A 16,523-nucleotide genomic window follows, 5' to 3' on the forward strand; every position below is an offset into this window, starting at 1 on the left:
TCTACGTGTTACAGAGAACTGTAACTCTGATCACGTACATGCTCTCCAGTGGTGTATACTGTACAAAGTTACAATGACATCTGATCGTGTCTTCTGGGTGCTTTACTTTTTTGGTCAGATAATTTAGAATTCGCCGTTTGCAACATCTATTTTACTACCACCATGAGAGGGACGTAGCATTACGTGAGCTCTTAAATTGTATCTTCCAGCTATATCCTGTCCTTTCTTCTTCTCCCCCAGGGGGGCCACAGTCATTTTGTGGGTACGTGTGTGGCGCGCACGGGGCACCGAGCTATTGCAGTCTCCTTTCCTTTCTTCTCCAGGCTGCATTACCATCCCTGTTCCTCTCCCTCCCTATCCTTGCTCCTTTGTCCCTGCTCCTTTGTCCCTGCTCCTTTGTCCCTGCTCCTTTGTCCCTGCTCCTCTGTTCCCTCTTAGTGGACTTCTTTATGTCGACCTGGCTATCCTCTTGGCTTTGTTTTGGTCCCCATGGGGTTTGACTTCCATTTCCAAAATTTTGCGTTCAGTGTGAGCCATTTGGGGATGAACTCCCTACCTAGCTTCCATGGTGCAGGTTTCTCTCCCCCTCCCCCTCCCCTCCCCTTTCGCTTTGCACCCTGGCCCCCTCCTCCTGCTAGGTCACTAGCACGGTAGCCAGTCCGTGTGGTGGGCCTGTTAAGTACCCACTTGGCTGAGCCCCCTAACACCACAGGGATCACACTACTAGTACGTGAGCTGTTAATGCCTCGTGTATGCCCATGAGTCGATGCTCGTCATTTTGGGGCACCAGAACTCCCAGCAATAGCTGCCATGCCAGACGGCCCTTGCTGTGGCTGGGTGGGGCCCACGGGGTGAGCCCCTGATCGGAGTGGGTGGTACTAGGGCGGACCCCTTGTGCATGAAGCAACAAAAACGTCACGATCCTGGCCATTCTGTGGCCATTTCTAACAGTGGTAGCAGATGTGACACTCCTTCTTCTGATCCTTTGGCCTTCCCCTACCTGGCCACCCCGCTGGGAGGAGGGTCAAGCTCGCTGACTTGGGTTGAAACCTTTCCTTCGGTACCTGGTTTGTACCAGGACAGATGGCGGTAGTTTTGCCACGACCAGGCCTTTGTTTTTTGTGGAGACGATTGAAGAAAAGTATGATGAAGTTGAATCGATGAGTAAAATGTGGTCCGTTGCTTTGCTCATCAAGACATCTTCTGCTGCCCAATCTTACACCCTGCGTGCTTGTGACCGTCTCGGTGACGTCCCAGTCTCCGTCACGCCCCACCAATCTTTGAACTCAGTACAGGGCATTATTTTCCACTCAGCTCTTCTTTTGCAAACTGATGAGGAGCTCTGTGCTAACCTCAAGCGGCGAGGGGTTTCTTTTATCCGCCGTGTGCAGCGAGGTAATGGCGTATCGGTGTGATGTAAAATCTTATATTCCACCACTGATGAGGTGTTTAAATGCTTACCGTTTTTACACGTCTTCCAGCTGTACTACTGACCCCCTCTGTGGTGACTGTGGGGCCCCCCGCCCATGAGGGGAGTGCCTGTGCTCACTCGCCAATGTGTGTAAATTGTAATGGACGGCATTCTCCACGCTCGCCTACATGCCCGGTGTTTGTGAAAGAAAGAAGGCTTCAAGAGTAAGAAACCTTACATCAGCTCACCTACACTGAGGCTCGTCAAAAATGATGGGCTCCATCCTGTGTCTATGACTTCTACTTTTGCTTCAATTAGTCGATTCCCCCTCCTACCGCCTCCTCTTCCTAGCCCCACCCTCTTCGCCCAATGCCTTCAGCCTCCTCCTTCTCCTCCCATCCCCCTCCCCCTCAGTACCCATACCCGCCCCTTCAGGTGCTGCTCCCCCTGCCCCGCCGGAGATGTGCTCCCCTCCTTCAGGGGTCGCAGGTACTGGAACTCCCTCCTGGGACTCCTCTTCCCAGCACCCCCCTGAAAGGCAATCTACTGCTCCACATCGGCAGCGTGATCCACGGCCGGTGGGCACCAAGATTGCCCGGTGTAATTCCGTGCCTGCCCTCGCTGATGTCTGCCCTTCTCTTCCTCCCAAGAGAAGAAGCAGAAACGCAGGAACAAGGGCAAGGCCCCTCTGATACCTCCTGAGATGCAGCCATCCCCTCCTACAGTCAATGAACCAACAGTCTGACCCCACCTATATGGATATTACCCAATCCTTATCGGTGACGGGTAGCGACTTGGTGACGTGACCGACTCCGGTCCATTCGCTTCCACTTTGGACTCTGGCTTGAGAATCCTCCAGTGGAATTGTAATGGATATTTGCATCACCTTCCAGAGTTGCAGCCTCTTTTTTTCATCTACTCTTCCACTTATATTGCGCTCCAGGAGACCCATTTAGCCAATTTTTACTCACCCACCCTTTGTGGGTTCCATGCTTTGTCGGAACCGAATTGGCCCCTTGCGGACTTCTGGTGGTGTTTGCACCTTGGTCCTCAAGCACATAGTTAGTAAATGGGTTCCCCTCCATACCACTCTGGAAGCCATTGCTATCAGAGTCCATCTGGCCACTCCAGTCACAGTCTGTAATCTCTACCTCCCGCCTGACAGGCCGCCCACATCCCACACCCTCACCACCCTTCTTCAATAACTCCCTTCTCCCTTGCTGTTATTAGGAGACTTTAATGCCCACAACCCTCTTTGGAGTAGTCATATGACTACTGTCCTGGGCAGGTCAGTTGAAGCTGTTCTGGCAGGGCTTGACCTCTGTTTACTAAACACAGGTGCTCCCACACACTTCAGTGTGGTGCACGGTACTTTCTCCACCGTTGACCTCTCCATCTGCAGCCCCGGCCTTCTTCCCTCCATTCAGTGGGGTGTCCACGATGACTTATGTGACATCGACCATTACCCGATTGTTTTGACCTTCCTTCAGTGTCTCTCACTCCATCACCCTCCCAGGTGGGCCATATCTAAGGCTGATTGGGGTGCCTTCTGCTCTGCTCCCATCCCCCCTGTATTGCCACATGACAGTGTTGATGAATCTACTCGGACTTTGACTGCCACCATCCTTTCAGCAGCTGTTTCAGCAATTCCTTCTTCAGGTTCCCCCTGCTGGAAGATGGTCCCTTGGTGGATTCCGGAAATTGCTGCAGCTATAAAAGACCGCTGCCGTGCTCTTCAACACTTCAAGTGGCACCCTTCTACTGCTCTTCTTCTGGTCTTTAAACAACTCCACGCCTGGGCCCACTACCTAATCAAATTTCAGAAACGGATTTCCTGGGAACGATACGTAGCTGCCATTGGACCCAACACCCCATCTTCACAAGTCGGGGCGAAACTCAGGCGAATTTTTGGTCACCATCCTCCCACTGGGGTTGCAGGATTTTTTGTGCATGTTGTTGTCCTTACCAATCCGGATTTTGTAGCAGAAAATTTCGCTCAACACTTTGCTCAAGCTTCGGCATCGGCTCAGTACCTGCCCACAGTCCTTCTCCTGAAAGAGCATTCAGAATGACTGCCTTTGTCTTTTGTTTCTCACTGCTCGGAGCCATATAATGCCCTATTCAGTGAGTGGGAATTTGCCAGTGCCCTCGCTCTTTGTCCTGACACAGCTCCTGGACCGGCTCGGATACATAACCAAATGCTCCAACATTTATCAGTAGCTGGCCACCATCATATACTGACCCTCTTCAACTGTCTGTGGAGTGAGGGAGTCTTTCATATCCAGTGGCAGGAAAGCATTGTTGTTCTGGTGTTGAAGCCAGGGAAACCACCTCTTCAGTTGGATAGCTACCGTCCAATTAGCCTTACTAACACCCTCTGCAAGCTCCTTGAACGCATGGTGAGTTGGTGGCTGTATTGGATCCTTGAATCCCGTGACCTTTTGTCATTGACGGAGTGGTTTTCGTTGTGGCCGCTCTACGGTGGATAACTTGGTCCACCAGGAGTCTGCTACCCAGTCAGCTTTTGCCCATCGGCAACACCTTGCAGTCTTCTTTGATCTGCATAAAACCTATGACACCATCTGGCGCCACCACATCCTCACCACCCTTCATTTTTATCCATAACTTCCTTTCTTGTCACTCTTTTCAGGTCCAAGTTGGTTCCTCCCACAGCTCTCCCCATTGGCAAGAAAATGGGTTTCCACAGGGTTCTGTGCTGAGTGTCTCTCTCTTTCTCATAGCCTTTAATGGTCTGGTGACAGCTGTCGGGCCGACAGTGTCCCCTCTTTGTATGCTGACAATTTTTGTATATACTTCGCCTCCTCCGTAATGGGCACTGCAGAACGACATCTACAGGGGGCAATCTGTCGGATGCACACATGGGCTCTCTCCCATGGCTTTCAGTTTTTGGCGGCCAAGGCATGTGTCATGCATTTCTGCCGTCACCATACAGCCTATCCCCATCCGGAACTGTTCCTTGATGGCCAGCCCCTCAAGATGGTGGACACCCATCGCTTCTTGGGTCTGGTCTTCGATGCCCAGTTGACATGGCTCCCACATCTTCGCCAGCTGAAGAGGACGTGCTGGTCCTATCTCAATGTTCTTAGGTTTCTGTGCAATACCTCCTGGGGTGCAAACCGTCTGTTCTCCTGCGATTGTATCAATAGTTGGTCCAGTCTCGTTTAGACTATGGAAGTCCTGTCTATGTCTGCGTCGCCTTCGACACTGCAGATACTAGACCCCATCCACCACTGTGGGGTCCGACTTGCGATGGTGCCTTCCGGACTAGCCCCGTACTTAGCCTTCTCACAGATGTGTATCTTGTGTGCTCTGCATTCGCTGCACCCCAAAACACCCTAATTATGGTCTCCTTTATCCAGACACGGAGGTCACCCTGCCGCAGCGGCAGCCACGATGTGGGCTTACCATGTCTGTCCGCATTCAGTCACTCTTTTTTGAGCTCCACAATTGCCTTTATTGCCTCTCTTCTTCACTCAAGCACGTACCCCTCCATGGTGCATCTCTCGGCCACAGCTCTGTCTTGGATCTTTCAGTCGCTTCAAAGGATTCTGTCCCTCCAATGGCTCTTCGCCACCAGTTCTCCTGTCTCCTCAGTTCTTTTCAGGGTTCAGAAGAGATCTATATTGATGGCTCCATGGTTGCTGGCCACACTGGTTTTGCTTGTACCTATGAGCGACGCAAGGAACTTTGTTCCTTGTCAGATGGCTGTAGTGTTTTTACTGCAGAATTGGTAGCCATGTTGCGCGCACTGGACCATATCCGCCCCTGCTCAGGGCTATCCTTCACTATCTGTAGTGACTCAGTGAGCGGTTTGCACGCTATTGGCCAGTGCTTCCCTCACCACCCGTTTGTCATCGCTATCCAGGACTCCCTTTCTCTCCTCACTCAACATGGATGCTCGGTGGTTTTCATTTGGACCCCAGGCCATGTTGGGATTCCTGGCAATGAACTTGCCGATTGATTGGCTAAATTAGCTACTACCAGGCCATCTCTTGCTATTGGCATTCCGGAAATAGACCTTCGCTCGGAATTACATTGTAAGGCTTTGGGCCTTTGGGATGCAGAATGGATCACTCTTCCTTCACCGAACAAGCTCAGGGCAATTAAGGATTCTACAACTCCATGGCGGTCCTCCTTACGTGTCTCTCGGTAGGCCTCTTGTCATCCTATGCCGGCTTCACATCGGCCATACTTTTTTGACTCACAGTTATCTCCTCTGTCCTGAGGATCCCCCTTTCTGTCATTGTGGATCGATGTTGACTGTGGCTCACATCTTATTGGACTGCCCTAACATAGCCACCCTACAATGGACTTTCAACGTTCCAGACTCGCTACCCCTGGTGTTGCCTGACAATGCCTCAGCGGCAGATCTCGTTTTGTGTTTTATTCGTGATGGGGGTTTTTATCACTTTATTTATGGGAGGGATCTTCCGCCTTATCGGTGAGTGGAGGGGCTGGTGGGTCCTGTTGCCTCCCGCCTTCGCCCCAACTGGATTGCTTCAACTGGGCTTTGTGGTTCACCCCGGCCCTCTGCCTTCTCACTGCTTTCCTTACGGGATTTGTTATGTCTTGAGCGTCTCTCTTGTCTCCTGTGCTTCTTCCTTCCTTCCCTGTCATTAGTTTATCATTTTATGGACATTGTAGTTCCCTCTCCTAATGTGGGATTTTTATCGGTTTCAGTTAATCTAAGGTCGGAGGGACTGATGACTGCATAGTTTGGTCCCTTCTCCACCCAACCAACCAACCAACCAACCTTTCTTGTACTGGGAGATTTTAATGCACATACACCTTTGTGGGATTGCCATAAGATCACTAACTGTGGTAGCTTATTAGACCAGATGTGGACCTGTGGTCTTGCCCAAAATTGTACCCTTTTATTCAGTGGAAGATTTACAGTGACCTCAGTAATAATCATTACAACCTGATTATTTTCTCTCTCCCACACTGATACTGCACTAGACTCCCCTCATTGGATTCTTAAGAATGCTGACTCTTTTAGCACTTCTGACATTTGATACAACTTTCTGTGGGCCTCAAGGTGTCCCTTCAGAGTCCAGTCCCTTGGTGGATGCAGGAAGTCTCTGTAGCAATTAAAATGCCGCAGAAGGGCACTTCAATAATATAAGTGCCATCTGCCGAAATATTCCATATTACCTTTAAATGTCACTGAGCCTGAGCCCCTACATAATAATAATTATTTATTTTCTTTTTCTAGTGCTTGCTCCCCCCCCCCCCCCCCCCCACCTGCCTCCTCCCCTCCTTCCCAGGCACCTGTCATGGTTGTGTAGTGAAATCAGACCTTACAGTCAGTTCTCGTAACTACCCTCCACCATCCATCACACTGTCTTTCAACAGGCAATATATGGAACCCTTTCTCTGAGTGGGAACTTCTCACAACATTTTCAATGTTCTGATATACAACTCTGGGCCCTCATCGAATATAAAATCAAATGTTGCATCACCCAGCTATAAAATGTAAGCACTACATCCTTGCTCTTCAGAAACACTCCATGAAGGTGTTAACTGATGGTGCTGTTGTACAGTAGAGCACCAGAAAAATGTATTGAAATGGAGGAAAGACCTGCAGAGGATTGATTCTGGTACAGTGACTAGCAGTTTGCCAACTTACACAATGTACTGCACATAAATAGACAGAAAGGCTCATTTCTTACATACTCCTTTCTGTATTATTCATAATCACAATTATGACAACAGTCACCACCAGTTTTGACACTACATTGAGCATCTTTGAAATAATTGTTGTCATATGCCTTTTCCACCAAATGCCACCTATGGTGAATAAACTCTGAAGATGGCCAATTTGTGGCTGAAGCTAGTAGTGATTATAATTATATTATTTATGTTCTAATGTCTAAATCCTGCATGGTCAGTGTGTATTTTTCCCAAAAGAACCATTAGTGTTTGGTTGAAGACGACTATTTACAGCCAAGAGTATGCATCTTGATATTTATTAGAAATGACATTCATGTGACCCCACTAATACAGTAGACCCTAGCTCTAAAACTCCTAACTTAATCTTGTGTTTGTCTAGGGTTGCAGATCCACAAATAGATTTTGTTATTTATAAAGTTAAGATCACATTAAACATATAAAGTCTTCAGTGGGATGCACTGAAATATCTCATTGCATCAGTGTTCCCACATTTACACTAAGCAAAACAGTACAGTGCTATCTAGAAAAATATGTACATCTGTCAATACTGTCCCAAGACTCAACTGGAACTACTCCCCTTCAGCTGAGGCTGTGCCTTTTATGCTGGTGACTTCTGACCCCATTTCCATGACATCAGAAAAGCTCAGCATCAGAATTAAGACTGGGATTTTGAAAAAAAATTAAATTTCATGTAATTTTAAGTTTTTACTGGTGGCCAATTATACAGTAATTCAGTACATCCAAATGACATTTTGGACTCCCACAGAAATTATTGGTTCTGTTTGCAGGCAAATAGTGTTTGTAATATATTGATTGAAATGAGTCTGAAGGAAGTGCTAAGAACATGCAAACACAAAAAACACTAGAAAAATTCTAAAATAAAAATCACACAATGGAAACTCCAGGTAGGAATATCAACAGTGCAGGAAAAGATATTTTGCTACTCGCTGTAAAGAGGACACGCCAAGTTGCAGACAGGGACAATTAAGACACTCACTTATAGCCCACAGCTTTCAACACACACACACACACACACACACACACACACACACACGAAGTTGGCAATCGTGTGCCTGAGGTGTGCTTCCTTGTGTGTGTGTGTGTGTGTGTGTGTGTGTGTGTTTTTACTGATGAAGGCTGTGGCTGAAAGCTATATTTGAATTTATAATTGTGCCTGTCTGCAACTTGACATGTCTTCTTTTACAGTAAATCAAACAATATTATTTTGATGTGTATCAAACAAATTCATTTGATCAGAGGAATACAAAACTGAGATCAGATTTTGTCAAGCCAAGAGTGAAGAGTTACTGGCATTTTGATTAATTAATAATGATAACAACACTATCTTTTAAGTAAAACTAGTTATTATAATCAAGGTGTTTTGATATTGGGCTATGACTGAGCTACTTCAAGAGGCTTCACTTTAAAAAAAGTGTCAATATTAAGATAAGCAGTGCTCTCATATCAGGATCTGCAGGATTAGTTCATGGAACATGCCCCCACAGAATCTAGTATATCACTGCAAATAAGAGGCATATGTTAGTAGAGTTTGGGATAATTCCCAAAGAGGAACCATGTATGAAAGAGATGCTCTTGTAGTAAACAATAGTTAAAATCTGTATGGAAATGGACACAGAATACAAAGTAGTGGTCAAAAGCATCTGGTATATAACACCAGAACAAAACCGGACTTCATTTTTTTGTCATACTTCACACAGAGCTATCATCTGAAGCAGTCAATTGGGACAGATAGAGTAGTTGCAGTTGACCTCAGATTTGTGGAAAACAGTGGTAAATTCTATAGAATGATACCACAACCGAAAGTGATGAAAAGTTAAATAACCACCTAAAATTAGTTGCAGGAGAAGTAGGTACAAGACTGAAACTTATTGGAAGGATCTTAAGGAAATCTAATCTATTAACAAAGGAGGTCACTTAAAAAATCATTGTCCAGCCACTTCTTGAGTATTAAGTCACAGATTACTTTTTCTAAATAGCAAAAACAGGAGGGAGGGGGGATTCAATCAGCCATTGGGAGCCATAACATTCCTACACTCAGTAGGCATCCAGTGGTGGTAGCATGAAGTCTGTGTCTGTATTGCTTCGCTTTCTGTGATATGTTAAAATGTACTCGACAATAGAAAATCCCACCAATTGTGAGATGCATTCTGTAATTGGGTTTTTCTTGGCAAAAAATAAAATAAAATAAAACTACAAAATAATTGAATTTTATCATGACCTTTTGTGACATGCATGGAAAAAGGAATAATGAGTGAAACCTGAGTGAGGCAGTGGTGCATTGATTTTCAAAACAGCTGTACCAGTGTTCATTATGAGGACCGCAGTGGTAGGCCTAGCCTTGTGACTGATGAACTGGTGATGAAAATGGACAAAATTCATGACAGTCATCACTCTGTGAAATTTGGGGAAAATGTTCCATAATCGCAAAGTTTGGTGCATGAAATTGTGGCGGAGAAGCTTGGTTACAACAAATTTTGTGCTAGTTGGGTTCCCAAAATCCTAACAGAAGACCACAAAAAACAGAGGCTCACTGCAGCACTGACCTCCCTCAAAGATGATGAGAAAATGGTAACAAAGTTAAAGATTGTATCATAACTGGGGACAAGACATAGGTGAAGCATGTCAGTTGTGAAACAAAAAGGCAGTCGATGGAATGAGGACCCATAAATCCTCCCAAGTGTTTGCAAAAGCTGTCAGCAAGAAAGATCGAGGCCACTGGAGTGATTCTAGTTTATTTCCTTGAATATGGCACGCAATTAACTGAGATAGTTGTTGTCAAACGTTGACAAAGTTAAAGTAGTTGATACAAACCAAGCGTTAGGGAAAACTGAGTGCAAAAGTTTTGTTTCTTCAAGACGACACACAACTAATCATACCTGAGAGATCTGGTGGGTTTTTTAATAGGAGGTGTTTGATCATCCACCACACAGCCATTATTTGGCACTGAGCAACTACCACCTCTTCCCACAATGTTTGATGCTGATGCTGTGTCGATATAAACCTGTGGTTGCAATCGCAGGAGGCAGATTTCTGTAGGGAGGGTATTGAAAAACTTGTCATGGTATGATAGTGCCTCAATTTGAATGTCGATTATGTAGAAAAATAGCTTAGGAGCTTACCTTTAAAATGTATATAATAAAATTTGGTTTTTCCATAGTGTTAATTTTTTATTTCAAAATGTATGTTACTTTCTGGTTAGCCTTCTCAATTACTTCCTTCCTCATATATCTTACTAAAGTCAAATAAATTGAAGCTCATATGGAAGATTATAAATAGGTAGTCTTCCCCATGCACCATTCACACGAGGAACAGAACAGGGGAAAATGATCATGGTACATGAAATTTCCTCCGACAACCACAGTAAACTAGCTTGCTAGTGAATAGATATACATAAAAATTACTTTTTATGGGCTTCTGGTCTTTTTTTTTGTGACTTTCCAGAATAAAATAATTTAGTGAGACCAGTATGAAGTTGATTGCATAATTTTTTTGGGGCCGTTAGAGAAAACTAATTCGAGGAACCAGACTGAATCTTTCACACTGAAGTTGAGTGTGTACGGTTTTGAAACTTCCCAGCAGACTAAAATTGTGAAACGGACCAGGACTGGAGTCCAAAACCTTGATTTTCATGAGCACAACTCACAACACACTTGCACAGTTTCAGTTCTGCTAGTACCTCTCTTTTACTTTCCAAACCACACAGAAATTCTCTTGCACAATTCTTAGGTCATTCCAGGTAACTGTTAATAAAGGTTAGTTTTATTCTTTCACAGTCTGAACTGGGAAGTTCAGTATCTTATGATGTGATGTCAAATAGCATTAATAGATTAACTGTGACTGGTCAAGTCCAACATTATTCTTACATAACATGCTGTTAACAAGTTTTTCTTTTTTGTTTTATTCCAGTGCTTTCAGAATTCGCCTGTGAACAAACCCTACGGATTGGTGTGTGGTGTTCTATGTATTGCTCAACAGTTGTTGCCAAAGTTCAGTCAGTTGATACTGACTGTAAAACTCTGGGTGCTAGCAGGAATCTCATCGTGGCTAGTCATAGTTCAATATTTAGACAAAAGAAAAAAAACTTCTGAGACACAATTATGGTGCCAAGCCCTTTCATGCACAAGATTTTTTTTAGTGTGATACATAAATATTGGTAATCTCAAGACACAAATGATCTGACATCTGGGGTTGATACAGAGCCCCTGTTCTTTCAAAGCACAAATTATTTATAAAACATCTGGAGCAAGAAAGAGTCTCCATTATCACAAAATTCTTAGAGGGAAGGCTCTTTTAACTGTTATTGATCAGTGAGACTTCTTTTTATTATAGAAAGAAAATATATGCAAGAGAATACAATTTATAGCATGTCAGTCTTCACCACGAGTATTGAAGTGGCATGTTGATGAAAGTAAACTGATTTTCTCATTACAAGTCAAAACATTAGAGAATGTAATGGTAGTTTGTAATAGAAGCTAAAAAATGTTTTATTTTCTATATTGGGAGTAAATGGCACTAAATTGACTGCAGAACTCCTGTATTTATGATTGAAGGGTATTTAAAGCACGCAACTTTATTCTTGTAACTACTGTGCTAACATGTGAAATTTCAGATTGCATAACCAATATATGCATTTGTTGTAGCCTGGAACAGTATTTTAAATGTACAAATATTTACTACTAAATACTCAGGAGTATTCCTAATCACTGTTTCTCACTGCAGTTATTTTACAATAATAGTCTTATTCCTGACAATTATGCATTTATCTTTGTAGAAGGTTTACTCTAGTCTTGATCTTTTTTGTGTAAATGTTGAACATTGAAATATAAAAATTAAGTAGAAATTATAATGCATCATTGTTCTGACAAATATGATTTTGATGCTGTGATAAAAATAATTTGTGATTGACATTTCAGAGTGTTGGTTAGCCACATGCTTGTTGTGTTGCCCATTTTGTAGGTACATGCTAAACATTGTCAAGTGCAGTTGGCTGCATCTCAACAACACAGCCCCTTCTTCCCCATCTCCAAACTCCAATCACAAAGTTATTTTATTTGAACAACAGTGTGTGAAATCCTACCCTTTGAGAGTAACTACACAGCAACAAAGGAAAGTGCACAGTTTCAAACATATGTTGCTGTATTTGAAATTTTTCATAGACCCTCAAGATATTTACATTCAGTGTAATAATTAAACATTCATTGTATGATATAATTAATGATCAAATAGAAGTTGAAACCTGGCATTACCACAAACAGTGATAAGGTGGCATCTAAAATATTGGAAACTTTGCAACATGCAGGTGTTAGAAGTAGAAGGATGGTTCCATATATCACATTCAATACATATGTTAGCAGTGGAGTTGAAAAGGATTCAGTTCCATACAGTAGTTGCCAGTTCAGAATGTAGCTTTGGAAGAGAATAATGTCTTGAGTTCTTGCATTTGGCATAGGGGTGTTTTCTCCTTCCATATCCATATACTGAACAAGTTGCATGTATAGGAATGATGGTACTTGCCATGAAATCTGGATGTGGCTCAGAGGATCATCCCCCTGTAACCAGCTGGGTCAGTCAGTTCAAAGGCAGAGGAGGCCAAGTGAACACCACCTCCCACAGGACCTTGCTTAGTGAAGCACTGTGGTCTTCAAACCAACCTTTGGGTTGATTACATCTATCTTTACCTTGTCAAATAAGGTTGTTGGCCATCTTATTGTATTCATAAGGTTACTTAGCATAAGTGGTTGGATGTACAACACTAATAATACCAAATTTTGACAGAAGTTGCTATTTTTCTGAAGGTGAAACAGTCTGCGATAAAGATTGCCCCCCTCCCCCAAAGGCACTCTTCAAATGAAAGTAATTTGAACATTTTCCACTGCAGGTAGGCAGAACTATTTATAAATGGGAATATGCTAGACTGTGTTCCTTATTTTTCCAAACTCTCGTCATTACTTTAATAAAGGCCTCATTGCTACTGCTGTGGAGGCCAAGTTGCCCTGTGATATTATGGTAGGCAGAGTTTGTGAAATGGCTTATGGTGCAGTACACTGCTAAGACAGTTTCTCCCTGGCACTATAGCACAGCTATGCCTCAGCATCAGGTAACAGGATAGGAGAATGAAGGTTCTACAACGCTCCAACAAGTTAGTAACAAAGTCACACAAATGAGGCAAAAAGGTTTACTTACCTTTGCATGTAATATAACACAAGATACCCTCAATGGCTAGTGTAAATAATGTTAAGTAAACTCCACAGTACATAGCAAATGCTTCTAAGAGTTCACTGAAGGACGTTCCCTGTCTAAGTTAGCCCTGGACAATTATTTATAACAAAGTGGACAAGAGCTGCTGTTCTATCTTTTGAGTAGGCTTCTGCCCATTGTCATCTGGTCATTGGCAAATTGTACTCAGCTGTCAATTGGCTGAGGCAAAGTCAATATCTTCATCATCAGCGCTGCCCATGGCACTGGTGGAACCCGCACAAGTGGCGAGTCTCCATGGCACTGTCACCAGCTCGCATCTTTGTGCCAGTGGTGTTTTTACCGTTTTTGAGAATTCTGTAGGCAATGCCCTGCGTTGAGATATTCTTCCGCCAGGCACACCTGCAAGTACTTCTAGAGGATTTTCGAATCCTGTCACTTGTTCATCCATTTGTAGCCAACAAGGTAATGGTGTGAGCACTTTCTGTACCAAATAGAGAAAGAAGTCATCTTTAGGTGCCATTTTCAAGCCCCAGGCATAATTTCGTATCACTAGGAAGTGTTACACAACATGCCTAGACGGCATGCTGCATAAATATGAGTGAGGCCTAGTGCAGGCCTGTTGATGATGCATCTAGGCGAACAAGAGCACTCATGCTCACTCGGCACCCATGAATGGAGCAGCCACATGACATTGCGTAGTGCAGGGGAAATAAATGAAATGTGGGTGTGGCTAGGGCCTCCTGTCGGGTTGACAGGTTGCCTGGTGCAAGTCATCGTAGTTGATACCGTGTTGGCAACTTATGTGTCAGCGAGGCTGATCATGGAGCTCTGTTTCTGCATTTCCTGAGACTGTAACTTTCTTTACCCATAGCCCAACTGTACTCCTATCAACTGCAGCATCACCATACACTGGACACAAAGCTTTATGTATGTTCACCATGGTCTCTTTTTTTTCCTGCACACAAGAATTCAATAACAGCACACTGCTTGTAACATAAGTCTTATGTAGATGTCATTTTGATGCTGTACTATGGCAATTGTTAGCCTCATTTTCATAATCTGCCACCACAAAACCACTCCTTTTAATACATTTACACGCAGTTTTTTCGAAATTTTCCCAAATTTCTCCACCCTTTAACGTGTTTTGGCGGCAACACAACCACCTAACCATTGTGCACATGGTTGTTTACCAACCCAAGTTCACCACAGGATCAACATAGCTCAACTTTAACCAACACTTTTTCGACTTTTTTCACACCAGATCTCCAGTTGCTTTCTAGTTCACCTTTATCTCTCCCCATATATTTTCATTTTCATTTCAGCCTCATGTTACACTTTCCACCTTCTAAAACCATGTCACCCTCACAACATCCCCACAACAACCCCATTAAGTTTTATTTACATTCCCTCCGCAAACATGCCTTCGCCCTAGCCAGATTACGTTCCCATATTTTATTTACTCAGGCTTGTCTGACATTTGGCATTACCCCCAAAGGCCTCACACTTAGTTCCCATCTCTGGCTGTAACCCTTCTTTCCATCAGTCCCTATACCAGTTCCAAACTAAACAATCCATTGTCCTCACCCACCTAATCCTTCACCTACACATCAACTCAGCCAATGAACACACCCGTCAACTCCTATCCTTAATAAAAGTCCTCAACCTTTCCTCTCCCACATCCACACTGGCTGTTCAGAGCATCCTCCTACAGGCCAACCACAAATTAGAACAGCATGCCACCCTCCAACTCAAAAAACTATCCAATCTCCTGGTTTCCCATTTCCGGAAAGGCAACTCACTCACCCTCCTCAACCTTTCCAGCAAACCTCAACCTCCTCTCATTGCACACAGACCCAGTCTCTCCCATCTACTCAATCTCCCACTTCCAGCTCCACTCCCCCCAAAACCTCAAAATTCTAATCAACACAATCTGGAACCACAACACCCTAATTCAGTAGTTAACCTTTCCTCCAAACCTCTCTCCCAATCCGAAACCTCTGTCCTATCCAAAGGCCTCAGCTTCAGCCCTACTCCCAGATTCAACCAAACAGCCCTCGTCAAAGATTTACTGTCCTACACTCGTACTCTCTGCTGGAAATATCACTTTGCCACGAAGAAAAATGATCCTAATCCTACTCCTAATGATCCAACTTCCCAAGACGCTATCCAAATTGAACCCTGCCTGAAACAGTTCCGTCCTCCGTCACAGTGGGACCCATCTCCTCTTCCTCAAAATCACCCTCTCCAAACCTTCCAGGAATTCCTCACTTCCAGCCTTGCCTCTCAATCCTTCTTAAAAAAACCTTAATCCTACTCCCAACATCACCACTGCTGAAGCCCAGGCTATCCGTGATCTGAAGGCTGACCGATCCATCGTCATTCTTCCGGCAGACAAGGGTTCCACGACTGTGGTACTTGATCATCAGGAGTATGTGGCTGAGGGACTGCGTCAGCTTTCAGACAGCACCACATACAAAGTTTGCCAAGGTAATCCCATTCCTGATGTCCAGGCGGAGCTTCAAGGAATTCTCAAAACCTTTCACCTGACTCCATCAACCTCCTGACCCCATCGACACCCCGCACCCCTGCCTTCTACCTACTTCCTAAAATTCACAAACCCAATTATCCCGGCCACCCCAATGTAGCTGGTTACCAAGCCCCCACAGAATGTATCTCTGCCTACATAGATCAACACCTTCAACCCGTTACATGCAGTCTCCCATCCTTCATCAAAGACACCAACCACTTTCTCTAACGCCTGGAATCCTTACCCAATCTGTTACCCCCGGAAACCATCCTTGTAACCATTGATGCCACTTCCTTATACACAAATATTCCACATGTCCAGGGCCTCGCTGCGATGGAGCACTTCCTTTCACGCAGATCACCTGCCACTCTACCTAAAACCTCTTTCCTCATTACCTTAGCCAGCTTCCTCCTGACTCACAACTTCTTCACTTTCAAAGGCCAGACATACCAACAATTAAAGGTAACAGCCATGGGTACCAGGATGGCCCCCTCGTACACCAACCTATTTATGGGTCGCTTAGAGGAAGCCTTCTTGGTTATCCAAGTTTGGTACAGATTTATTGATGACATCTTCATGATCTGGGCTCACAGTGAAGAAGAACTCCAGAATTTCCTCTCCAACCTCAACTCCTTTGGTTCCATCAGATTCACCTGGTCCTACTCCAAATCC

At 44.3% G+C, this 16,523-nt stretch overlaps 1 protein-coding gene across 1 annotated transcript in view; it reads left to right on the forward strand.

The window, feature by feature from the left end:
- LOC126191504 (calcium and integrin-binding protein 1-like) overlaps positions 1-11,948 on the forward strand; it is a 45,158-nt gene extending 33,210 nt beyond the window's left edge. Inside the window, exon 5 of the mRNA XM_049932394.1 lies at positions 11,033-11,948. Coding sequence (XP_049788351.1) covers positions 11,033-11,054 — 22 coding nt within the window. The 3' untranslated portion in view covers positions 11,055-11,948. The remainder of the gene's footprint in view (positions 1-11,032) is intronic.
- Positions 11,949-16,523: the final 4,575 nt, after the last annotated feature.

This window comes from Schistocerca cancellata, chromosome 6 (assembly GCF_023864275.1).
Source record: "Schistocerca cancellata isolate TAMUIC-IGC-003103 chromosome 6, iqSchCanc2.1, whole genome shotgun sequence".
Taxonomy (NCBI): domain Eukaryota; kingdom Metazoa; phylum Arthropoda; class Insecta; order Orthoptera; family Acrididae; genus Schistocerca; species Schistocerca cancellata.